The following is a 23668-nucleotide window of genomic DNA, read 5'->3' as shown; positions in this document are numbered from 1 at the left end:
ATGTAATTATCGCCCTAATAAATCGGCGAGAAAGACGTCCAGATTATAATTTCACACTTGAAATACCGAAATTCCGGACGAACATCCTATTATCTTAGGTCAGCGCTGTGGGCTGGTCAGGTCGCTACAGGTGTACACCTCAGGTTCGTACTCACCTCGACAGCCGCCCTTCTCGCCCAGGATGCCGTCGATGCTGTGGGACCGTTTCTTCTCACCGTCTTCTCCGTCCCTCCGCTCGTCCTCGCTGTCGCCGTCCTCGCTCGCCCGGCCCTCGCCCTTCCCTCCGCGGAGGATGCGTGAGATGGACGAGACGGAGGGGACGGTGCTGCGGTCACACATCCCGTCCTTCAACAGCCGGTCCCGGATCTCCCAGCTGAACATGCCGGGGTTGTCTCGCTTGTAGTCCTCGATCTTCTTCTCTACCTCGGGTGTAGCGACGCGCGGCTTGCTGCCGCCGATGGCGCCCGGCTTGATGGAGCCGGTCTCCTGGTAGCGGCAGAGGATCTTGGAGACGCAGCCGTGCGACACGCGGAGCTGGCGGCTGATGACGCAGGGTCGGATCCCGGCGGCGGCCATCTCCACGATCTTGTGCCGAATGTGGTTGGGCAGCGGGCGGCCGTTGATGAAGACTCCCCCGAGCTGGTTCACACGACCCTGCCCTGGTAGCACGAAGAATAATGCCATCGAGTTTTGTGGTGAGAGAGGAACGGAACAAACTACGCAAGTCTCGTGGTCTCCGAGCAGTTCAAATCTTTCTCAGCTAAACTTACAGATCTTATATTACGTCGGAAATCCGTAGAACCAAACGATAAAGATTACAACAGAGACACCCTCCCGTTTTCATTCATACAATTCATAATTTTATCTTCACGGCAAAGCTATTTTCCTAATAAGCATCAAATACGCGATTTCATAGAAACAAGCAAACTACTGGGTAAGAAGAAATGGTAGGAGAGATAATAGGATAAGCATTATTTCCTTGTTGTTCTCGGGTTTTCGTATGTTTTAGGGATTTGTTTGTTGTAGTAGGCGCCGAGGAAAAGGAAGATGGGGAAGTCATAACAATACACATTTTCATATCCATGGAAGGTGTTGGCTCTTCACACAATGGCCGTGGTGTTTGCGACAAACGAATTAGGAGAACCAAGATCTGTTAATTTGTAAATCTCGCCAATTATCTTCTTGTTAAGATAAGCCGTTGTGTTGACAACATGACTTAAGGAATCCATGATACGCGAGTGTGTATAGGCTTCTTCAATTTCGCTTCTTTAGTTGTCAACTTTTCACCTAGCGCAAGAGATCAAGGTTCGAACACAGAAGGTATGCTGCGCACAAGTGTGCGGAGGGAGAAACAAAGGAAACTCATGACCATTCGTGACGTAAAGGAAGTGTTGGAGTACAGGGAGGGGGAGGTTTCGCCTCCTGACGAAAACCTAGCTCAATATTACTACATCAACTTACACAAAATGTTCACTCACGAATGTTAAGTTCGCCCAGGCGGACAGTATATTGAACATGGTGTCGACATACAGACATGTGTGGTACATACATACACGTGTGTTCTACACCGCTGCACGGGACTAATGGTAACATGTCATAGGACAGTCTTCGTCATTTACCGAGAGACTGTCCGGTACTGATGAACTAAACTAGGAGAACAACAGGCAAATCAATAGGCTACTTCAGTATGACTAACACATGGTACAAACACACACACACACACAGTAGCGATGTGACAAAAGACGGGATCGTTGGTCTCACCTTCTAAAGGGAAAGGCGGGCGGTAGGTGGCGGTGGCCCCCGGTCGCATCATCATGGCTGCGGTCCTTACGTGTGTCCACGACAAGTCAGAAAGGCCTCACAGGAGTTCCTTGCTGTGTTTTCCTCGCAAGGTGTAATCACACGCAGTTTGGAGCGGCCACTTTATATCAAAGTGTGACCCCTTTTGTGATCGCGCCTACTTTGTAAAGCTAATTCTACTCCTTGTCACATTGTCTCCACGCTGATTGGTCGTTGATGGGCGGGGCAAGGTAAAAACTCTTCCGATTGGTCGACTCGCCGATGCCGCACTTCTGTGACAGATTTTGGCCCTCGGCACACACAAGTTGGAGTTTGCGACGAAGAACATCTGGGTTGGATTTTGGTCGCTTCGTATAGGGCGGGGTACCGCTGTGGGAACTTTAAACCTTGCAGCTGAGTATGAAATCACTCCAAAACTCCCACCTTTTGAAATTCATCACTTCATTCAATGAGCGAACACTTGTCACGCACCTACCAATTTTTAAGGTGCAACTGGCGGTGTTTGTGATCGTGTGAGGTTTTTTGGCACACCTTTCCTTTCGTGACAAACGGCAATGAGGGATAGGACACCTGATATTTGAAACTATTCCATTTGGGACGTATCACTCGGCGGGTACCTGACATCCTGCCAGTATTTATAGCATGTGAACCTGTTTCCCACCGGACTGTGTATGCTTCTTGAAAGCGACCCTGGTAAAGGTGCGCACAATATCAAACAAAAGGACCGTAAGTAGCGTCATGATTTAGGGCACTTCTTGTACCGTTCTTCTTTTTTCATAGATGGTGTGGGTTCAGAAGAAATCGAAACATGTGTAGAAAATGTCAGGTACATTCTCCAGCGGTCATAACTGGACGTAAATGTCCGATTAATTAGCTGGGAGATCGCGTTGCGCGGCGGGACTGTGACGAATCGCCCTGATGTCGGGCTGAGAGCGGGGCAGGTTGACTGATGCCGCTCGGGGCAGGGAAGAAGAGAGAGTGTTTTGTTCGAGCGGTGAATCCTCGGCCTGACCCGGGGTGACATCCGCCCTGGGTGCACCGGAACTCCGACCCCGTGCGGTGCACATGTCGCACGTGGGAACGGTGTCGTCAAGCACGGGAGACAGGGACGGAGGCCATCTTCTGGTTCAGAGACTCCCAAACAATCTTATCAACTAAGGAGTAAACACGTCTTTGATTAGACACGAACAGACATCGTTCATCCAGCTATGCATTCATTCATCCGTCCGTTCCTTTATTCTCTCCCTCATTCATTCAACCTTACTAGCTCTGTTCAATCTCACACCAATGTACTAGAAAAGTATAGATAAACGCCAAATACTTCAAATAAACGTTATCTTTATTGCTCCTGTGTGGTAATGATTTGATAAAAAGCTTAGCAACCTTTTCGATGAGCTTCTTATCAAAGGTTTTTCCATCACGTTGGATTCAATGGTGTCAGAATAGCCATAAAGGTCATTAACTGTTTTTGGTGATCTTATTTGAGTACGAGAGACAATAACAAAACGGTGGATAGAAAAATCTAAGCCCAAAGAAATTAAGAATTATGCCTTTGATAAGACATTAGTTGATACTGATAATAGGCGGACAGAAAATACAATTGTCCTATTTTTTACTGAAAGAAATACCTTTACTGTAGATGTATGCTCTTACAAGCTAAGGACAGGTATGGTGGTAAAGCAGAAGTCTAATAACATTGATGTTAAAACAAAGACAGGCACAAGAGACAATAGAATGAATATTGAGACGTCTCCCATCGTTACAGTGAACAGAACATATGGGACGTCTTGACGCAAAGTTTCCGTCCTACAGCACGCACTTGACACCGCCACCCTACCTGCTTCCTGTCGAGATGTTTAGATTACGTATGTGTTGAAATCCTACCATAAAATCAGCTGATTGGTCCAATTTGATGACGTACATCTGCTCCGGAGTGTCCGTTACTTTTAATCTCAGGATCTCTCCTCTTCTGGATCATGAGATTAATCTATTGTTTGTTTACATCACACCTTACTTCTAGGAATTTTGGGATCATCAATTTTTTGTTGACACGAACAAGTGTACGGATTACTAGAAAGATTTAAGAATTAGGTCTTAAAATAGACTAGAATTAAGGTCTTAATTTGTTTGTATTCATTTGAGTTATCCTTATTTAAAGGAGCACCGTTCCCACATGTTTCACGGGCCATGTCAGTATGTGAACCCAACTGACATCCATGCCCCTACCTGCAAACCTCGTTCGTTTGTTTTCTTCCCCGACACAAAACCCCGGCGCTGTAGTGTAACCAACTGCGATTCCGTGCTTTAATGCTAACATAAAGTGCAGCACTCCGGTCTATTTGTATTAATTATTCTAATCTGCCCTCCGAATAATTGGGAGGAAGCGCACGCGTGTTCCACGCCTTTTACTGGCGTTTTGTCAGAGTTGCCAAACAGAGCCCAACCACCGTATAATCCATTGACACGAGAAATTACTCAGTGCAAAAAGACTATAGTTCTGTGAAAAGAGGAAGACACCCGCTTGTAATTACATAACAGACGTTCGGCTGCGGTCATGTAAGGGTACTAGAGAAGTGGTGAATCGTGAAGAACAAGTCAAGGAAACAAAAACTTTGTTTTAATCGACTGTACATCGATTCATTACTCATAATCGTACGTTAATGTGCCATAGAAATACGTTCTGATATTCGTTTTGTGAATTTCCAGATTGACCTTCAAATCGCAAAACACATAAATTAGTAGCATGCGTTTTATTGGGATATGAAGGTAAATCAGCTGTATGCTAAACGACATGATTTCACGATGATGTATAAAACATTGAGAACCGTGAGTGGGAGGGGGGCATGCTTAATTGTTCTCCAACCTTGCGCCTTTCAAGTCTAATAACATTTCCGTTGGTGATAACAATAACACCTACTGAAGGCTACTTCGCTAACGAGACGGGTGTCGACACCAATCGAGCGATTAACAGTCCAAGTGGGATCGCACTTTCACTTTCAGAGGCTGTTATCGTTTTCACATTAGAGATAATTACTGATATCCTCTGAGACTTCTGTACGTCTCAAACCGTTTTCCGTCGGGCGATCTAGAGATGCGTTTCAATCAATGCCGTCAAACGGGGCACGTTTCAAAATGCAATCATTACAAGATGATAATGTTATACCTGTATGGGTGGGACGATGTAGTTATAGGAAATATGACGGAACTCTGAATAAAAATCAGTCAAGGATGAAACGGTGTTCTCTTTGCGCCTGCCGGGCGTCACTGTAATGCAGGCTATCGTATACTCGTGCGGCTCAAAATCTTGCCGTCTAGAAAGCTTCATATTTCTTCCCTCTCCCTCCATTTATAACGCAGTAGCGCCAGGAAATTTAAAGGCTGTCGCAGTTGTGATATTCCCAGCGCTGCGATCCAGGCGGACGTTAAGTACCGATTCCCTTATCTCGCACTGATTAGCCAATGCCGGGCAGGAAGCGGGCCAGAATGCGCGCGTTCCCATCTATTTACCGAGCACCAGTTGTTATCAGCCCGCGCCATGATGCTCCGGGGACCTCGTCTTTGCAAGAAATCGTGTCGGACGGTAATGAATTGACTGTTAATGTTGTTGGAGAGGGTCATTTCGCTTTGTCCGTGTGCAGATCTCTTGCCAAGGAGATTAGGACGAGAACCGGCGGCATAATAGAGTTTCACAACGGCCCCAGATAGCAGCTTTGTGAGGGAAATAAAAACAAATTAACTCGTTCTGACGGTATAGAGTGAAAGGTGGAATGGCAGATAGGAGAGATTGGGAAGAACGTCTGGATTTCAAGTTTGCGCCAGAAACTTTTCAATCTCTAAAGTGAGGGAAATATGTCAAAACTTAACCACAGAAGCGCTATTGGCTAATATTGCGCGTGTACAATTTTCTCACGGTAACACATGCAGAAAAGAGGGTACTCGCTAAATTTGGGCTGATACGTAAGACTAGAGTTGACGTTTGAACTTTGGGCACTGTCGGAGAAAGGTGACTTTGATTTGTGTTGAATGAGGTCGTACTCCCGTCCCGCGGAATCCCTACCAAACACCTTATATTGAAGTAAAGCCGTTGATGTCAGTCATACGCCCCCAGGTCAGCGTCACATGCACACATAGCCCATCAAGTCATCATTCAGCCCCGAACACACGGGATGACTTGTTGGAGGGCACAGGAGTGTTGAGCCCGGCGGATCTTCCCGACTTTGTCGAGATAATTTATAGTCATCTCTTTGAACCACGACCAACGCAAAGTAACGTCTAACGAGTGCCACCGCCTGGAGAGGGGATCTTCCTCCTCGCACAGCAGGCACGTCGGAGGATTTCCTGCTAAGCACATTCCATGTCATTGCGCATGACGAACTTTCTGTGAAAAGTTGGGTGACAGGAGCTACTTTTGGTACCTCAAGCTGGGATCTTCCAGCGAGCCTCGACTGGGACGGCAGGGGACGGGGGGACTAAGGCTGTTAGACTTGTTATTCGTGCGTTTCCGTGACGACTTGTCTGAAATGCGACATGGGATCCCATCTCAAGCTGCGTCTTTAGAAGTCAGGAGAAGGACAGAAAGGACATTATCCAGAAGTAATTACCGGTTTGTCATTGGGTCTGACAAAGTTTTCAGCGGGCGCTGGCGCGTTTCCGGCTGCGGGCTATGTAGGGAGAGTCAAGCTGGGATGTTTGCTTGGAGAGTGACTGTGATAGACTAAGATTACTCGTACTTTCCGTCGTGATGAGTTTTCTGTGCACAAAGTTGTGACAGAACTACCCCTTAATACCTGCCACAAGCTGGGACGTTTACAAGAGTCACTGCACAAGGACGAAAATGTCGTTATTTCATGACAATGGCGTGCGACTGAAATATGGCTACACTTGACTCTAAGGAACTCTCCCGTTGCACGGTTTTAATCGTGTGGTATACGAGTACTCATAAAAATGGAAATGAAAGTAATTTTTTGTTGCAAACGTTATATCACCCAACTGCATCATGTATTGCAAACTGCAGCTGAACATCATTTATAACGTTCATTGACTGCCGTACTGACATCTCGTCAAGCTAGCCGCCAGGAATTCAGTCACTTACTCCGATTCCTCTTCTCTCCACAACTTTAAATCAACCGATCGATCACTCATCTTAATTAAGCTTTTCAGGTCTGTCTTTAGCTAACCATCTTAAAGTGTTCAGAAGACTCCTTTCAGAGCTAGGGCGAGGGGAGGGGGCGGAGGGTTTGTCTTAAATGCGCACTGAAAATGTTGCAAAATGATCTATTCATCTCTACTTCATCATATGATAATATTATCCCCAATAATGTGCTCTTATGTTATTATGTTATATTGTTGTCTTTGTTTATGGTCTTTTCTTCTGCTGAATAAAGATAATAAAAAAGAAGATGCCAAAACAACCAAGGATGTCTAGATACATTGCGTTTTGGGGGGGTTTATCAAATCTTAATGAATGAATGAAGACCTTAATGACGTGGCTTTGTGTCTTTCGTGTTTTTTTACGTATCTTTGTGTTTTTCAAGCGAGGAGGTTATACTTCAACTATAACCTGCTTACAACAAGCTTTAGATACAGAAGACAAGAGTGCTGACTATAGCTAGCCTCTACCAGGCTCCAGAGGTCGCTTAAAATCTTAGAAATTGGCCAGATAGACGGATAACATGCCAGAGGTTAGTCCACTGTAGAAGTTACAGTTTGCGACTTCTAGATGTTGGACCCTCTCTCCGTAGCCGACTCCCTTGGCATACTCGTCACTCTATTAAGCCAATTGCATTGCTACTATTTTGCCAGCCATCCGAGGGGCCTGGTAGAGACTAAGTGCTGACCACATTCACATAGTAATGCGCCAGATGCTGAGGTCTGAAGACTTGTGTGGATGACTCCGTAAGTTACCTCTTCAGTGACAACCTCCCATATTATTACCGTGCCCTACTATTACAGCGCCTGTCATTATGACACTTTGTTGGGGACGACACAATCCATCTTCTGCAGATGATAGGATAACAGAACAAGCTTAATTAGGAGAACAACCATGCGTAATTATCCATGTCGCCTTTCTTCGCTCCACGCTTTGGAAGAGCCCATTTTTGTCTCAACACAAAGTGACAAACTTCGTAAAGTGTACAATGAATCTGGTTTGAAATTGACAATAAGTACACAAGGGACTATATGACGTTTTAATGATAAATAATTGACGGGAAGGAAAAGCAGAAAGTTGGTTGCATAGACGTTATCGAAATAATTGATAAGTGTTATAACGACTGCTGTTGTTGTGAGACAAGTTGAGGGGATGATGTTCATATCTTCTTTTTAATGTGACGCCAGAAACTACCTGCTGAGTTTGTTATAGGCGTCTCTCCACAAAACAGCAGAGACAATGTGATTTATCGGCACTAATAACGTTATGCTGTACCTCGCAGATCGCTTCCCGCCCAGCAGGCTTGGCGACACCGCCGACCACCGACGGAGAGTGCCGAAGTGATACGAAGGACATGTCAAGAGATTTTCCGAAGTAAGAGCGTTACGTGTCGCGTTGCGTGACGACTGTGCGGCGGTGTTCTGGCTCATAGCGGCATCATAAAGCCGCTCTCCCGCAGGGAAAGAGAAGATTCCCCTTGGACGCTAGAGCCACTTTTGTCGTAAGAACTTTACGCGTCCTTTTCCATGACGGTCATTGGGACGACGTTCTCCCAGAGGACGATTGAACAATAAAACACCCACACGACAGTTCGCGCTTATAATACTCCCATCGGGGACCTGAATATCGTCCATTCACATGTTTCTGACTAGAAAAAAATTGCCGTTCACACACTAACGGCATTTTAGTAACAATAGAAGGCGGCTGGTGGCGTCTGGCAGACAGAACAAAACGCCACACACTCTATAGATGGAAGTCATTGTCGTCATGCAAATATCCGACCCATTACGAGTCACTTCCCCCGCCTTCCTCAGTCACTACATAGTTATTAAAAATCTGGCCACCATTCCCCCACGCGCCGATAATAGGTTTTTGAAAGGTGGGAGCAAGCTGTCGTAACTGGACGGAATGTTCAGGTGTCCGGCTCGCCGGTACACATCACCCGGCAACCTCATTGTGTGCAGATGTGTTCTTGGCAAGTCGGAGAACAATCCCTGAACCATAGGGCTATTTCAAAGAGATGTTGGACATAAAGAAACAAACTCGTTACACCGAAGGGCAACATGTAGGTACACTAGAGGTCAAGGGTATGGCAACGGTAATCTCCAAGCAGATATTGGAAGCCATAAAAAAGGTTCACTTTCATTACAGTTTTTCTGTGCTGGTTAGAGATATGTGTGTAGACAATACTGTAGAACCTCGCAACTTGTTCCTTTCACAACTCTGCTTGAAGGTTGTACACGGTACAATGTATGGCAACAGTGACAAAGAAATCAATACAATAATACTACTCTATTCTAAACTTTTGAATTATATGGCAATGTGTTGGTAGCTAGCTAGCAATATCTCTTCAATATTGATATAGAGAGTTGTAATCCTTATATTCTCAATTCACGTAAGCCTTGTTCTAATCAAAGATCATTACGACTGTTATTACTATACATACTACCGGTATAGTACTGGCTGAAACTTGCGTTAACAATGTAACCTACTGTATCCGCCCCGATATTGCTTGAATCAAAAAGAATCCAACCTCATTGCCTATGCTTGTAATACAACCACGAACAATCAGGTTGGATTCTTTGTTACGGCGCGGTCACACGACGTCGTATCATTTTCAAGTAGGCTGTGACAGAACCAACCGCCTACAAAGATCTAAGACAGCCTTTTCGGTAACAAGACAGTTGATTTTTGTGTGACACCAAGGACATATATACTTGGTGACACATACACTACCATCCCAAAAATGTCCTCAGTGGATCGTACGACGCTCTATACACTCTAACCCAGTTTTTTTGTCTATCCAAGTATCAGGACAAGTACAAAATAGTCTGTGTGTAATAAATGGTATTTTCTAGGCTAAATCTTTGTGACATTTACTGAAATTGACTGTGTGTTCCAATGTGAGGTGTTTTGTTCACTTGTTGAGATCCAATTCAATTTCAAACTCTGTCGATTTTGCTGTTGGCAAAGTATAGTAGGTGGAGGGGTATCTCGTTTTTATTCTACATGGATGCAACTGGACAATGACATTAACCATTCAAACAAAAATTGCTAAGGTTTTTTCCAGTTTAAACATTAGTTGTTGCATGTTGAGTGTGCTGCAAACTCTCCAAGCAGAGGTTAGGCTCCGGCTTGTTTTGGACGTCTTTTGGGGCGTTTTTATCGGGCTTTCTATATTGTCCAGTTCGGCTGGTGAACAATTGCAAAAAGAAGCTTGAAAAAATAGAAAGCTCGATAAAAACGCCCAAAAATGCGTCTGAAACAAGCCGGAACCTAACCACTGCCTGGAGAGTATGTGCTGTATCACTCCAGGGGCGCTCACAATACAGGGCGTTCACTTAACAGCACCGTCTAGCGGAAGTCACCGAACTGCACACGAATGACAGTAGGCTGTTGTTGGTAAGACGTCCGACCCGGTCGACAATAGCACCGGTTGCCATTGTACGGCGTTGTAAATGATCATTTTATGACGACTAATGACGGACATAATCACCGCGACAGTGACAAACGACGCTACTTTTGTACCCGACTTCCCCCGTTGTCCGGTGTAAAGAGCAGTGTGAAGATGATGAATGCCCCCCTCCCCCCGACCTGTCCCACCGGGCAGTGATGGATAGTCGGCCACAGTGTTCCTCTCGTCCGTCCACTGCGGCCAAACAAGTGGACTCGGAACACGCATCCTTTGTGTCCAGTGTTGACCTTTCTCGCCCTCTCCATCAATTTTGTCCACTGACCAGCTTACGATGTGAGACTGTGTGGTGGATGACAGATGATCCTTTCTTCCATCTGCCCACTCCGTTTGGAAGGGGATTTCTGTGATCTCCACGCGCCTCTGCTTGTTTTAGTTCTAACCACACACTTGTAGCGCCAGCCGGGGCCGTTCCCGTCCGTCCTAGCGCTGCTGTGTGGAGGAAGGTCCAGTCTTGGACGTGTTTTAGGGACAGAACACCAAGGCCAAGTAAACAGATGTTGTCGTCGGGACACAATGGGGCGACCTGTCCGGTGGGGTCTTTAGGGCACGGCCATTCATCTTCTGACCCCGACATCATTTTTCACGAATTAAGGACTGTAACATTCGATTTTTCATTCTCGACTTGCATTTCGTAGGAAACGCAGCGCTACGCTCACGAATGTTCCACTTTGTAAAAAGAAGTGTTTGGAACTGTGCTTTTTTGTGGGCCTTTTCGCTGCCCGGTTTGTCGTTGACCCTGTGTTAGCGAGCAGCTTTTGTGGGTCTTTGTTCGACGACCTTAGCGTGCTCTCGGGTCGAGAGGGTTGCGCGCTTCGGAAATCCTGCAAACAAGTTTGCGTCTTTCACGCTGCAACTGGTTGCTATTTTGTTAACTGGTAGACCTGCAATTTCTTTCTACAAACATATCTTGTCATGGGATTAAAGATTATGATAAAGATCACACGATTATGGAGAGAATTTAAGGTTTTAAAGTCGCCATATGGCGACCTACAGCCATGTTGTGGACCGAAGGGTTCACAGCCGTTTGCCCCCTAGGAAAATACAGGTCGTGGTCCCGTTGACTTTCGCCACAGTGTCACGACCAAAACCATTGTGTTGTTAAACTCACAAAATGGTCCGGAAAATCGCCGATAGTCTATGCACCTGAGTCTACGGGGCGGGCGGGGTGCGAGCGCGTGGCCGGTATTGTACCCACTGTCTCCGGCCGTCATAGATGGCGTACACGGAAACTCGTACTTCATTCATCACGTCTATGTTTGCAGAGATTTCAACGTATCCAGGGAATCAAGACGAAACATCTTTCTCATCAGAGCGTACTCTAAACGTTTCATTCACACCACAAGGCGTTACCCGCCGAACCGTAACGAACGTTACCCAATGCACATGCATGTATACATTTTCATAGTCAAAATAGTAATATTACAGTTTAAAGTTGAAACATATACAGGTAATTCCTTACTTTAAGTCAGAAATGAGAGCCAACAATATATTTCTATATTCCTGATGTGATCTATTTCACAGCTGATTAGCTGCACACGATCTTGACATGTGAGTAATATAAATATGGCGCACGAGTCGTTAGTGTTGACTTGACTCATCAGGCGGCCTGACATGCGACCTACCGTGACATGGACCAATTTTTCAAAATGGCGTCGATCCAACGTAGGAAGGTTACCTGTTTGAAAGAAACTAAAAGTCAAACAAAGGAAACCAGACCAGTATGATGCTATTCACACTCCTTTCTCGCAAGAACATTTAAATCTAGCAGTAGCAGACGACTTGAAGTCTGGGAAGATTTAACAGAAGTTCTTGACCATCGTCTGCAATCAACTCCACACAATCGCCTTATTTAGTCACGATGGGTGACTTGTTGCACACTTCCAGGAGAAATCTCAATCGGAATATTCAGTTCCCAGTAAAAGCTGAGAGGAAGTAGTGATAGCTTTCCATATAGAAGAAGAATTTTGTCCAGCTGTTTATACCTCCGGGGCCTACCTACTGTTACTATAAAACAGCGACTGTGATATTTTAGTCGGCCCCTAGAGGAAAGCCGTAAGTTGTTGGCATACTTTCAAAGAGCTCGGACGACTTGAGACAAATAAGGACAGGCCGAGGTTTTCCCGTTTAATCCTACAAGTGATAGGAAACCACCGGAGGGACTGAGTCGGGTGGCGGGAAACTACAGACGACTCCCCGCGGACGCCGCTAGGGGCGGCACGTGGGTTACCCAGGTCGTACTGTTAAATTAATGAAGCACGCAAAATCGTTCATTTTGCAATAATCACTTAACTGGCACTGTGAAAATCATGCCAAATTGCCGAATCGGTTACAACACACGCCTTGTAGCGTCTATTGATAACGCCACTCTCCAGAGAGATGGCAAAAGGGGAACAGAAGTTAATCCAAGATAAGATTCTGTACTCCTGACAGCTTGGACCGACAAGTATGCCTGCTATCACCACCGGGCATCAAAACTAAATTTAATACATCATCATGCTGCAGCTTTGGCCCCCCTTGAATGGTAGACAAGAAAGGCACATTTCCTTACAGGGCGACAAGTTCTGGGAAGTTCGTCTCAAGGTTTTGTATAAGAATGTACCTACTGCAGACCCAAGACCCACTTCCACGGGAGCTCCTCCTCACAAGAACCTGTGCACTCCTGCTGCAACTGTCGGCCAGCTCTTACACCCGTACTAAGTAAGTTACCCTTCGTCTTTTATTTCATAAATTTCTTAGTCTCTTGTTCTTTGTAAGCTTGAATGGGTATGCAGGTGACGCAGTCATAAACTAAAGAGAACAGTTGTTTATGAGATTGAAGAGTTTAAAAAACTCTGTTACATCTGAATCGTATTCGGATAAAGGATTATACCGACTAAAACTTGAACTACAATAGCCAACACAGAAATTGACTATTGACAAAGACTGGAGCTGATCAGTAGAAAATTTGGGTAAGTCCAATGTTTGTATTGGCTTCTGCAGTTCAACTTTGATTCAGAATGGCTTCCAACGACACAGATACAGAACTTTCAAGTGAAGAAAGGATTGTAGTTCCATTCAAAACATTTGATTCAGCACCGAAGTCGACTATTCTGTTTCAAAATTGTTTTTTTTATTTCAAAGCATTAAGCCTAACATGTCTACAGGACCATTGAAGCTTCCTTGTGGTGGGCAACGCCCCAATAGCGAACCTGAAACTAAACATAGTGAAGTTCCTTACCTGGTATCATCAAAAGACTGTTGGGCCGTGCAACGCTGTACTATATTATATAGTACATATGAAGAAGTTACCAGTTGTTGGGTCGAATATTGGCGACATGAGTCAATATAAGCTTAGTATTTGATTTTAACTACTAAATTCATATAAGTCAAGATATCGATAAGGTCAGTATATATCTTAAACCTCTGCACTTTCCTCTTCCTCCAGTCCCTGACTCATCTGACCAATCACAATGGAAGAAGAAGAGGCCACAGCTTTGGTGATCGACAACGGCTCCGGCCTGTGCAAGGCTGGCTTCGCCGGTGACGACGCGCCCAGGGCAGTCTTCCCTTCCATCGTTGGCCGCCCAAGGCATCAGGTACAGTATCTACAACTGAAAGTCATAGTTTTACACTTGTAATAGTAGTACATGATTGATTCGTACCTTCCCCAAAAGCTCCAGTAATGCTGGCCTCCAAAATGAAATTTTTCAACAATAAACCACAATTAATAGTCCCACACGACACTCTAGTTGACCGGTATCTTAATCGGCGAGAATTGTAAATTGAATACTTCACTCTATCAGCAACTTTCACTGTTGTATTTCTAGGTTTCTAAATCTCGGGAAATACGTTCTGTATATTGGCTTTGGCAGGCCTTGGACGCATACATTTTGGTGGTGCTGCGAGGTTCAAATTTGCGAAGAATTTAAATGAATATTACTTGTCTTTCTCAGGGCGTGATGGTCGGTATGGGCCAGAAGGACGCCTATGTCGGCGACGAGGCTCAGAGCAAGAGAGGTATCCTCTCCCTGAAGTACCCCATCGAGCACGGCATCGTCACCAACTGGGACGACATGGAGAGGATCTGGCACCACGCTTTCTACAACGAGCTGCGTATCGCCCCCGAGGAGCACCCCATCCTCCTGACTGAGCCGCCACTGAACCCCAAGGCCAACAGGGAAAAGATGACCCAGGTCAGTCTTTGTTGTTGTAAATTTCCACCAAGGTCTCTCAGTGACGGAAAAAAAAAATTTCTAAGGCCTCACAGATGATAAGCCTCAGTTTCTCAAGTGCGGAATGGGTGCAAACCATAGCCTGGTATTGTAGCTCATAAACTAGTGTCGTCTTTCCCATTTTCTTGAAGTTGTATTAGACCCACTAAGCGTTATTTATAACTGATAAGTGTCGTATCTCCCGACAGTTGATGTTCGAGACCTTCAACGCCCCCGCCATGTACGTGGCCATCCAAGCCGTGCTGTCCCTGTACGCCTCCGGTCGTACCACCGGCATCGTCATGGACACCGGTGACGGTGTGACCCACGCCGTGCCCATCTACGAGGGCTACTGTCTCCCCCACGCCATCATGCGTCTGGACCTGGCCGGCAGGGACCTGACCCACTACCTGATGAGAATCCTCTGCGACCGCGGCTACTCCTTTGTGACCACTGGTACGTATTTACGACTACGTTTAGCCCCCCCGGCACCCTCTCACCGGACCCGCGGTACGCTGGCGGCACGCTGGCGGCCGATCGAATTGACAAAGCACTCAACGAATTTCATCGACAAAAAATGAATCTTTTTAAGCTTTGTGTGCTTTGTTGTCTTTTTGGTCATACTTGTACGTTTTTAATGATATTCCCATTATAAAGTTAAGGGTAACACAAATCCAGTTTAGGACGCAGCGACGCCGCCAGCGTGCCGTGGGTCCAGTGAAAGGGGGCATTTATGATGTGTTGACGTAAAGGTTGCGGTATGGGCATGTGTTCAGAACAGAATTAGAGTTCGATCTGACTTTGGATTGGAGCAACTTGTATAGATTCTTAGTATTGCAGAACAAAATCAGATAACTGAGCATAGGCCTTTAGTCATGGATTTTTCATATGGATTTGGTTACGCCATGAGCGTTATCTGTGACCATCCTAATACGAATATCTTCCTCCCGTAGCTGAGAGAGAAATTGTTCGTGACGTGAAGGAGAAGCTGTGCTATGTGGCCCTGGACTTCGAACAGGAGATGATGACTGCGGCCACCACATCTAGCCTGGAGAAGAGCTACGAGCTGCCTGATGGACAGGTCATCACCATTGGCAACGAGAGGTTCCGCTGCCCCGAGACCCTCTTCCAGCCTTCCTTCATTGGTGAGCCTCTTGTCCCTTTCTTCTACAAAAAATGAGCTATTGAATATACTGTTGCAAAACGCTTTGAAAATGTTAGGTAGGAAAGAAGGTGCGTGCGATGTATGTCCATAAATGGCGAACAGGGACTTCTGGCTGGTAGCGTAAGTCGTTTTTGTGTGGGCAACTCTCTTTGTCAAAATTTTAATGAAAGTTTGGTTTCTTCATAGGCATGGAATCCGCCGGCATCCACGAGCAGACCTACAACAGCATCATGAAGTGCGACATCGACATCCGTAAGGACCTGTACGCCAACAACGTCCTGTCCGGAGGCACCAGCATGTTCCCGGGTATCGCTGACCGTATGCAGAAGGAAATGACCGCGCTCGCCCCCAGCACCATGAAGATCAAGATCATCGCTCCTCCCGAGAGGAAGTACTCTGTATGGATCGGTGGGTCCATCCTGGCCTCCCTGTCCACCTTCCAACAGATGTGGATCACCAGGCAGGAATACGACGAGTCGGGACCAGCAATTGTCCACCGCAAGTGCTTCTAAATCATTAATGTTTCATAGAGAGAGAGAGGAAAGAAAGATGGAAAAAATGTCTGTGAAGGAACTATGGTAGGATAGAAGCAGTTTAGCACAGGAGGAAAAAAGGAAGTCGGAGATTTGGGGCTCTTATTGGTATTTTGGTCAGTCATGTCCCCGGGGACAAAAATCTGACGACTGGTTGCTGAAAACCAATGCGCATGCGTGGCTGTTGTACCCTGGGGACGATACAAATATGGCGGCCTCCCCGTTCCCAGTGTCATCCCCAATGTAATGCATGTTCTGTGAACAAGATCGTGAATCCGTGTATCAAACATCTATCTCCCGACAAGATTAACAAAAGGCGAAAATGGATATCTTTGTTTTGTAAGACTTTGTTCCACTCTCTTTTTGCAAATATAAAGGCTGATCCAAGCAATATGATTTGTCTGTTGTCTTCTTTACTAATATACAGTTACAGGTTGTTATTAAGTGTAATAGTTTTATAATGTATATGAAAAGGTACCAATCCTCTAGACAAAGCTATGGACTGTTACCTAGGCTAATCTCACCTCGTACTTGTCAACTAACCCAATGCATGTTGGCATACCTAAAGAATAATAACAACCCTACGACACACTTGTTCGACGTCAGGACAGTAGACATGAAGGAAGTGTTGAGAAAATGTAAGAGTCTGGGTTTCAATGCGCTCCAATGTAAGAATGTTCAATTTTGGACAATCCAAAGTTGATAATGAGTTTCGTCGTATTCTCGCTAGAGGGCGCTACACACTAACGTTATCTGCAGCATACAACAACTGCCACACAAGTCTCATATCCAAATTTGGGCATGGTAGCCAATGATAACAGACGAAACTTATGACGCCAATTTTAAGTATGTCGACCAATGCTAGTGATAATGTCGGGATATATAATGTTCTCTAACTTCTCCAAATAACTATAAGTTCAATACTCAGGCTAACCGATTTGGTTAAAAGTGAGGTGCACGTGTGTACAAACAGATGTAAGAAGCGCCCTCTTGCAGCAGGTGCACGCTACGCACTATCGTTGATAACACACCCAGTATTCTAAAATTCGTCTTCACAACTTTTTTCCGATCCCACTGTACGCTACAATGTCTAAATATACCAGAGGTAGCAATTAGGTCATATCATTGCTGCATCTCATTACAAGGCGACAAGGACATTCCCCAGCCTTACATGCCTAAATTTGGGAAATCTGGAGTCAGCTGGGAATCATGAGAAATGAAATATCCCAAGACTGCAGGTCATTGGAACAGAAAAGGATTTCCGCTTCTGGGAAGTGTGTTTCAAATAAGGGTTGAAAGGTTTGAACAGGAATCCGTGCCCTTATGGGTGTCCTTCCCGGCTCTGTGCGAGGCCACATTCTTGTATGATACTTGTGTCTTGTGTGGTCCACCTTGAAATATCATCGTATCATAATGATGATGATTATTATTATGGCTCATTCCCCGTTGTCAAGGATTAGTGGGAAGGAGTTGCCTTTGAACAGTCCTATCCTAGAGCGGCATGCCCTCCTTCATCACTAGCAGATGAACTGGGCATGGGTTGGTGGATTTGGGGCAGCCGTACCTTTCTCCTCTTTCGGCCCTCTTCCTCATGGTCCACATGTACATAATACTAATATATATGCCTCAGACCAGACAACGTTTCAGTATGTCTGTTCAAATTTCCACTATGACACTAGTGCTATGGCCTCCGTCGGTTAGTATTGACCATGGTAAAATCCTAATTCACAACAGCCCTACAGCATCGACTATGGCTCTTGAAACAGCTCTATACGAGAATGGCAGTCTCTGCCACAAAAATCTCACCTGTAAGCTGACTCAGTTCTGTTTGCAAGTTCTTTTCTGCAGATCCGCTTTTCTTCTGCACTGTGTATCAGTCTGGCTATGATACTAGTAATCATTACAAAACGGATCAACGTACATATAGCTCCGCCCCTCGTCCTTATTCAGTAACTCTAGGCTGTAAGTAATGTTATCAAGGACTACTAGTGTACTTAACCGTGAACATTCAAGAGAAAACACAGGCCATTAGAAAGTCTTGGACTATTTATTCGCAATGTTCATCCTGCAAACATAGTCTATAGTGCGATATGGGTTCATATAAATTGGAATGAGGCAGTGGAAGACTGCAAGAACAAATGGCAGGGAAAGATTTAATCAATCAATCAATCAATCATTCAATCAATCAATCAATCAATCAAACACAGACTCTGCGTGTTCCCATTGATATCTTTATTCCAAATTCATGAGTTTTTACTTAACGTTTTGAGATTTGTGCGTATGTACAAATTGGAAATAAGTCAAAGTACATCATTACCTTATTTTTAGAATTGGCGACAAGAAGCCAGCAATCATAATTTATCAGGCAATAATCGGAATCAGAAACTCCAAATCAAGTGCTACTATACACGACTTTACCAGTCCAGTCGCCCATACTGACCATACTGCCCAATAGTGTTTTTATGCATTCCATTTCCCATTGTACGATTCCCATTTTCCGACCTCATCTTGTATAGCTGTCATGATTTTGCATCACGTAGTCCTGTCCACTTACATATCATACGGTAACTTTTCTATAGTAGCAATCAAATTGAAGTTTTTGTCAAATATACGGTTCGTGTTTTGTATTTAGAAGCATTTCCTGTGAACGATGGACGGTCCGGACTCGTCGTACTCCTGCTTGGTGATCCACATGGCTTGGAAGGTGGACAGGGAGGCCAGGATGGACCCACCGATCCACACGGAGTACTTCCTCTCGGGAGGAGCGATGATCTTGATCTTCATGGTGCTGGGAGCCAGGAAAGTGATCTCCTTCTGTTGACGATCAGCGATACCGGGGTACATGGTGGTGCCTCCGGACAGGACGTTGTTGGCGTACAGGTCCTTACGGATGTCGATGTCGCACTTCATGATGCAGTTATAGGTGGTCTCGTGGATTCCCGTCGACTCCATACCTGGAAAGACAGGCATTGTAAGAAAATATATGAAGTGAACTGGAATAATCGTTATGTTTACCACCAGAAAATCAAATATTTAATCACCGAAGCACTTGGCATATCGGCGATGTACGGTAAAAAGAAAGCTACAGTCAGTTTTCAAAGAATTTGTAATCGCTAGAAACATACCGAGGAAGGAAGGCTGGAACAAGGCCTCCGGTGCCCTGAACCTCTCGTTGCCGATGGTGATGACCTGTCCATCAGGCAGCTCGTAGCTCTTCTCCAGACTGGAGCTGGTGGCCGCAGTCATCATCTCCTGTTCAAAGTCCAGGGCGACGTAACACAGCTTCTCCTTGATGTCACGGACGATCTCACGCTCGGCTGAGGAAAAACGCAGTGATATTAAATGATGCAATGTCTTGTTCCTTTCCTTTTATAGACGCTTCTTGTGAGATCATACAAGACACAACAATATTCATTTTGACAATATCAATAGGCGAACTGGAAACCAAGAATCGAAGCGTCATAATAGATTTGCTCTCTCTATATATATACCTCAGTAATGTTGTATGTAGAAATATTAGTTAAACGCATAGAATTAGCAATTGTTAACCTTGTTACATTTTCTACTCTTTGTACCCTTGCATTTAGCCTACGGCATAAATTTGCAAATAAAAGTTATTATATCCGGATATGCCTTTCCCGTTAAATTTACCACAATCCTACCGTGGATGAACCGGCCATGCTTTCCCCGCTGAATGTAAATGAAATGCCCAGTGACAGTGCCATTTCTCGGTCGTAAATGGTGCTGCTACAACAGGTGCATGCCACGGCGCATTCTCTAGCTCTATGTTACTCCTACAAATTCCGCTAGGTGGACATTTTGACGCAAGTTTTGGACAGCTGGTGCGGCTAGCGATATAGATTGAGGAGTATCTAAATCTTAACAAACCTGTGGTAACGAATGAGTAGCCTCTTTCAGTCAGGATCTTCATGAGGTAGTTGGTCAGGTCCCTCCCGGCCAGGTCCAGACGCATGATGGCGTGCGGCAGGGCGTAGCCTTCATAGATGGGCACAGTGTGGGTCACGCCATCGCCGGAGTCCAGCACGATACCGGTGGTACGGCCGGAGGCGTACAGGGACAGGACGGCCTGGATGGCTACGTACATGGCTGGCACATTGTAGGTCTCGAACATGATCTGTACGGAAAAATTGAAAGTTGTAAAACATTGCCATAATGATCTACTACTAGACCGTCGAGGTCATGGGAAAATTTTCGGGACTCGAAAAAAGAAATGCAGATTTTTCAATACTGACTCGGCGTTTCAATTCATGATTTACTTTCTCGGACGTAAAAGTCTGAAACAAATTTACCTGGGTCATCTTTTCTCTGTTGGCCTTGGGGTTGAGGGGAGCCTCTGTCAGTAGGGTTGGGTGTTCCTCTGGGGCGACACGCAGCTCGTTGTAGAAGGTGTGATGCCAGATCTTCTCCATATCGTCCCAGTTAGTGACGATGCCGTGCTCGATGGGGTACTTCAGGGTGAGGATACCCCTCTTGCTCTGAGCCTCGTCGCCAACGTAGGCGTCCTTCTGACCCATACCGACCATCACGCCCTGATGTCTTGGGCGGCCGACGATGGATGGGAAGACAGCCCTGGGGGCGTCGTCGCCGGCGAAGCCAGCCTTGACCAGTCCGGAGCCATTGTCAACAACCAGAGCAGTCGTCTCTTCGTCGTCACACATGATGAGAGTTTATACTAAAGAAATAGAAAACCTCCACATCAGTATGAAACAGCGTAGACCCGTGCACAATACAGCAAACGTTTACGTGTAGAAATGGAATACTAGTACATGAAAATGATAAGCTGCGTACAAAGTCATCATTGCCCGGACGTTTTAGAATTGAATGAAAGTAAGGGCACTAAATGATTGGGATTGAAGCGCATGCTATCACAGAATTCAATTTAAAAATCTGGAAAATTTTACGCTCGGTCATACGTCACGAAGCCAAGGGGCCGAAGTACATAGTTGATTCCTTTTCACAGTTGCAGTAGAAAATATGAATTTCACAGTGACATAAAAATTGCAATGGTTTCGACAATCCCGCATCCTTCAATTTTACATCTCAATAATCTAGGCATTGCTTTCACAATCTATTTTATTTGACAATGCGAGCTTTTGCTAGTTGGGCAACCCTGGCATGTAACTACAATGTGCACGCTGAATCGCAAAAGCGAGCTCATATACCGGATTATGAACTGAAGCTGGCCTTACCGTTTGTTGGTCCCTCGGAACAAGTCTGGCGAAGTGATCAGACGGTCAGTGTGGCCGACAGAACCTCTCCACCGGGCTTTATACACAAACGGCACCACAATCTTCTGGGAAAAGTGACCCATATTCAGCCAGGAATGGAGCCTTTGTCTCTTTTACGGCGTTCTCTTCTGTTAATGGTTTGTCCTACTTGGACGGCGGCGCAGACGACCAAAAAGGGGAGCGGTGTTTTTGGTCAAGAATGCGTGGTTCGAACAAATTCCGCGAACTGCACAACATGACGCATTACTTTGTATTCCACTCCCAATTTGTGTCGACAAAGTCTGGGAAAATTCTCTTACCTTCTTTAAAACTGTCACGGCCTTTGAGGTACCATGAAAGGTCTGGTTATTTTTAACAGTGTCAAGGTGAAGTGAAAACTTCTTCTCAAAGCTTTAACAACCCTCTCTTTGAACTGTAGTACTTCCGAAATTACGTCAGTGAGAAATGATGGTTGCAGGGATGCAATGCGCATCTTTCGTCTCAGCATAGGATTTACCTTTTAATGATGGTGTGTAGTATATCTATAGAAGTATTTATAATGATATATATTTGTGAAGCATTGTTTCATGCATATGTAGCAGACGGCTACGATTCAGTTTGTACTTTTGTGTCATGTACTGTGCGAATTTATGGACATCGTTTTGTGGTAACGTTATATAATACTGCATGGGGAATTAGCCTGAGATATTTTGTCTGTGTGAAAATAGGAAATGTCGGACCAAAAAACTATTTGGAATTTCTTCTGTATAAGGTTGAACTTCGGTTTGCAGAAAAAAAAGCTTATCTGCATGCTGACAATATTGTTATGTCCTATTTTTATTGTATAGTAGTGTATCGTATCGTATCTTATAGTATCGTAATGTACTGTACTATATTTACCGTATTGTACTGTATTGTACTGCATTGTATTGTATTGTATTGTATCGTACTGAATTACATATTGTATTGTACTGTGTTGTATTGTATTGTGTTGTGCTGTGTTGTATTTCATTGTATTGTTCTATGTTGTATTTTATTGTACGTTACAACTGTATTGTATTGTGTGTATTGTATCTTATCGTATTTGTTGTCTTGCACTGTAAGGAAATGTTAGGATAATAAAAACTTCATGTGTTCATCTCTTATCAGGAAATGCCTTACTCGGCGAGCGTCGTTCTTCAATAGAGTACTGCTGTTTTTGTACTTTGTTTATTCCTCTTGTATATAAGTCAACATGATAAACTAAATTTCTAGAAAGTTATGATAATGATAAAACACAGGAATGTACATCAAGGTCTGATACCTTTATGTAGCGCTCCCCTTCAGTGAAATGTTGATTAAATTCTTCAAATAACTTTACTCTTAAACTATTACTTCTTAAACTTCTTACACCCACTTTGCAAAGTATACTAGTATGCCATGCTTGTGATTAGTTAGATTATATTTCAGTATTGACCTTTGGCTGACAACATATCTACATGTGATCATTCTTATTTCAAAACGACGTTAAAACCCTTTAATACGCTTTTGTACTAATTGAATCTTTAGACCGTTTTGTATTTATCAAACATAATATATCTTAAAACCCAAATGTTAAGGAATTAGAATGTTATATTTTACTGCTTATTTCTACCCGAAATTTGCTATTTCCTATATAGTCACACGCCTGTCCCTCCTCCATCAAATATGATTGATACTTCCGAATTTGGGGGTGGCGAGCAGTTTCTAACGGTAGTACTCTCCTGTCCTTAGGCTTTCCGCGCAAGTCATTTGGTTGTATACATGTACCCGGACCCTAACAGTATCTGCAACACACTGTAATATCTAAATACTGCTTATGTATGCATGTTCTACATAAGTAGCAATGCAGCTTTACGCCCATGCAATAAGTTTGCACGATATTCCACAAGGCGAGGACTTTACCACCGATCAAATTTCACTAGTTGCCTCAGCTCCGTGTAGGGAGGCTTTGTTTTCGGTATGTCTGTTTGTTATGTTCTTGTGTGTCCGTATTTTTTTAACACACTACCAGTAGAGATGTCAGGAAATGAGAGGGAAGATGGCGTCACCGCAAATAAGGTCAGCGGGAGTGACCGCAAGTTTCAGACATGACAGGTCATAGGGTCAA

At 44.7% G+C, this 23668-nt stretch overlaps 3 protein-coding genes across 7 annotated transcripts in view; 1 reads left to right on the top strand and 2 right to left on the bottom strand.

Annotated features, from left to right (window-relative positions):
- Window positions 1–1950, bottom strand: part of LOC136442803 (paired box protein Pax-7-like) — a 44557-nt gene extending 42607 nt beyond the window's left edge. For 2 of the 5 annotated variants that reach the window (XM_066439734.1, XM_066439738.1), the window contains exons 1-2: window positions 1762–1949; window positions 156–659 (exon numbers count right to left, since the gene is read on the bottom strand). In XM_066439734.1, coding sequence (XP_066295831.1) covers window positions 156–659; window positions 1762–1816 — 559 coding nt within the window. In that variant the 5' untranslated portion in view covers window positions 1817–1949. Of the gene's footprint in view, window positions 1–155; window positions 660–1761 lie in introns of all 5 variants that reach the window. The other 3 variants (XM_066439735.1, XM_066439736.1, XM_066439739.1) reach the window with 3 other exon arrangements.
- An 11041-nt stretch (window positions 1951–12991) lies between these two features.
- On the top strand, window positions 12992–16703 carry LOC136443989 (actin). Its single transcript, XM_066441380.1, has 6 exons — window positions 12992–13121; window positions 13849–13999; window positions 14357–14596; window positions 14824–15070; window positions 15568–15759; window positions 15966–16703. Exons 2-6 carry the CDS (start codon window positions 13874–13876, stop codon window positions 16289–16291), a joined length of 1131 nt encoding a protein of 376 aa, XP_066297477.1. The 5' UTR covers window positions 12992–13121; window positions 13849–13873; the 3' UTR covers window positions 16292–16703.
- Window positions 16704–18857: 2154 nt separating this feature from the next.
- Window positions 18858–21631, bottom strand: LOC136443985 (actin, alpha cardiac muscle 2). The gene is made up of 5 exons (XM_066441374.1): window positions 21523–21631; window positions 20623–21005; window positions 20201–20447; window positions 19438–19629; window positions 18858–19266 (listed from the first exon to the last, which is right to left on the bottom strand). The coding sequence occupies exons 2-5, from the start codon at window positions 20989–20991 to the stop codon at window positions 18941–18943; spliced, it is 1134 nt and encodes a 377-aa protein (XP_066297471.1). The 5' UTR covers window positions 20992–21005; window positions 21523–21631; the 3' UTR covers window positions 18858–18940.
- Window positions 21632–23668: the final 2037 nt, after the last annotated feature.

The sequence above is a fragment of the Branchiostoma lanceolatum genome, chromosome 10, assembly GCF_035083965.1.
Source record: "Branchiostoma lanceolatum isolate klBraLanc5 chromosome 10, klBraLanc5.hap2, whole genome shotgun sequence".
In the NCBI taxonomy this organism is placed as follows: Eukaryota; Metazoa; Chordata; class Leptocardii; order Amphioxiformes; family Branchiostomatidae; genus Branchiostoma; species Branchiostoma lanceolatum.
This window is presented reverse-complemented; position numbering and strand designations above follow the sequence as displayed.

Bases quoted from the DNA above. Each gene is read 5' to 3' on its own strand.
- LOC136443989 (XM_066441380.1), top strand. From the start codon at position 13,874: ATGGAAGAAGAAGAGGCCACAGCTTTGGTGATCGACAACGGCTCCGGC. The intron at 14,597-14,823 runs GTCAGTCTTTGT...ATCTCCCGACAG, and splicing joins ACAGGGAAAAGATGACCCAG to TTGATGTTCGAGACCTTCAA. The intron at 15,071-15,567 runs GTACGTATTTAC...TTCCTCCCGTAG, and splicing joins CTACTCCTTTGTGACCACTG to CTGAGAGAGAAATTGTTCGT.
- LOC136443985 (XM_066441374.1), bottom strand. From the start codon at position 20,991: ATGTGTGACGACGAAGAGACGACTGCTCTGGTTGTTGACAATGGCTCC. The intron at 19,630-20,200 runs GTTTGTTAAGAT...GTTTTTCCTCAG, and splicing joins CTACTCATTCGTTACCACAG to CCGAGCGTGAGATCGTCCGT. The intron at 19,267-19,437 runs GTATGTTTCTAG...CTGTCTTTCCAG, and splicing joins GTTCCAGCCTTCCTTCCTCG to GTATGGAGTCGACGGGAATC.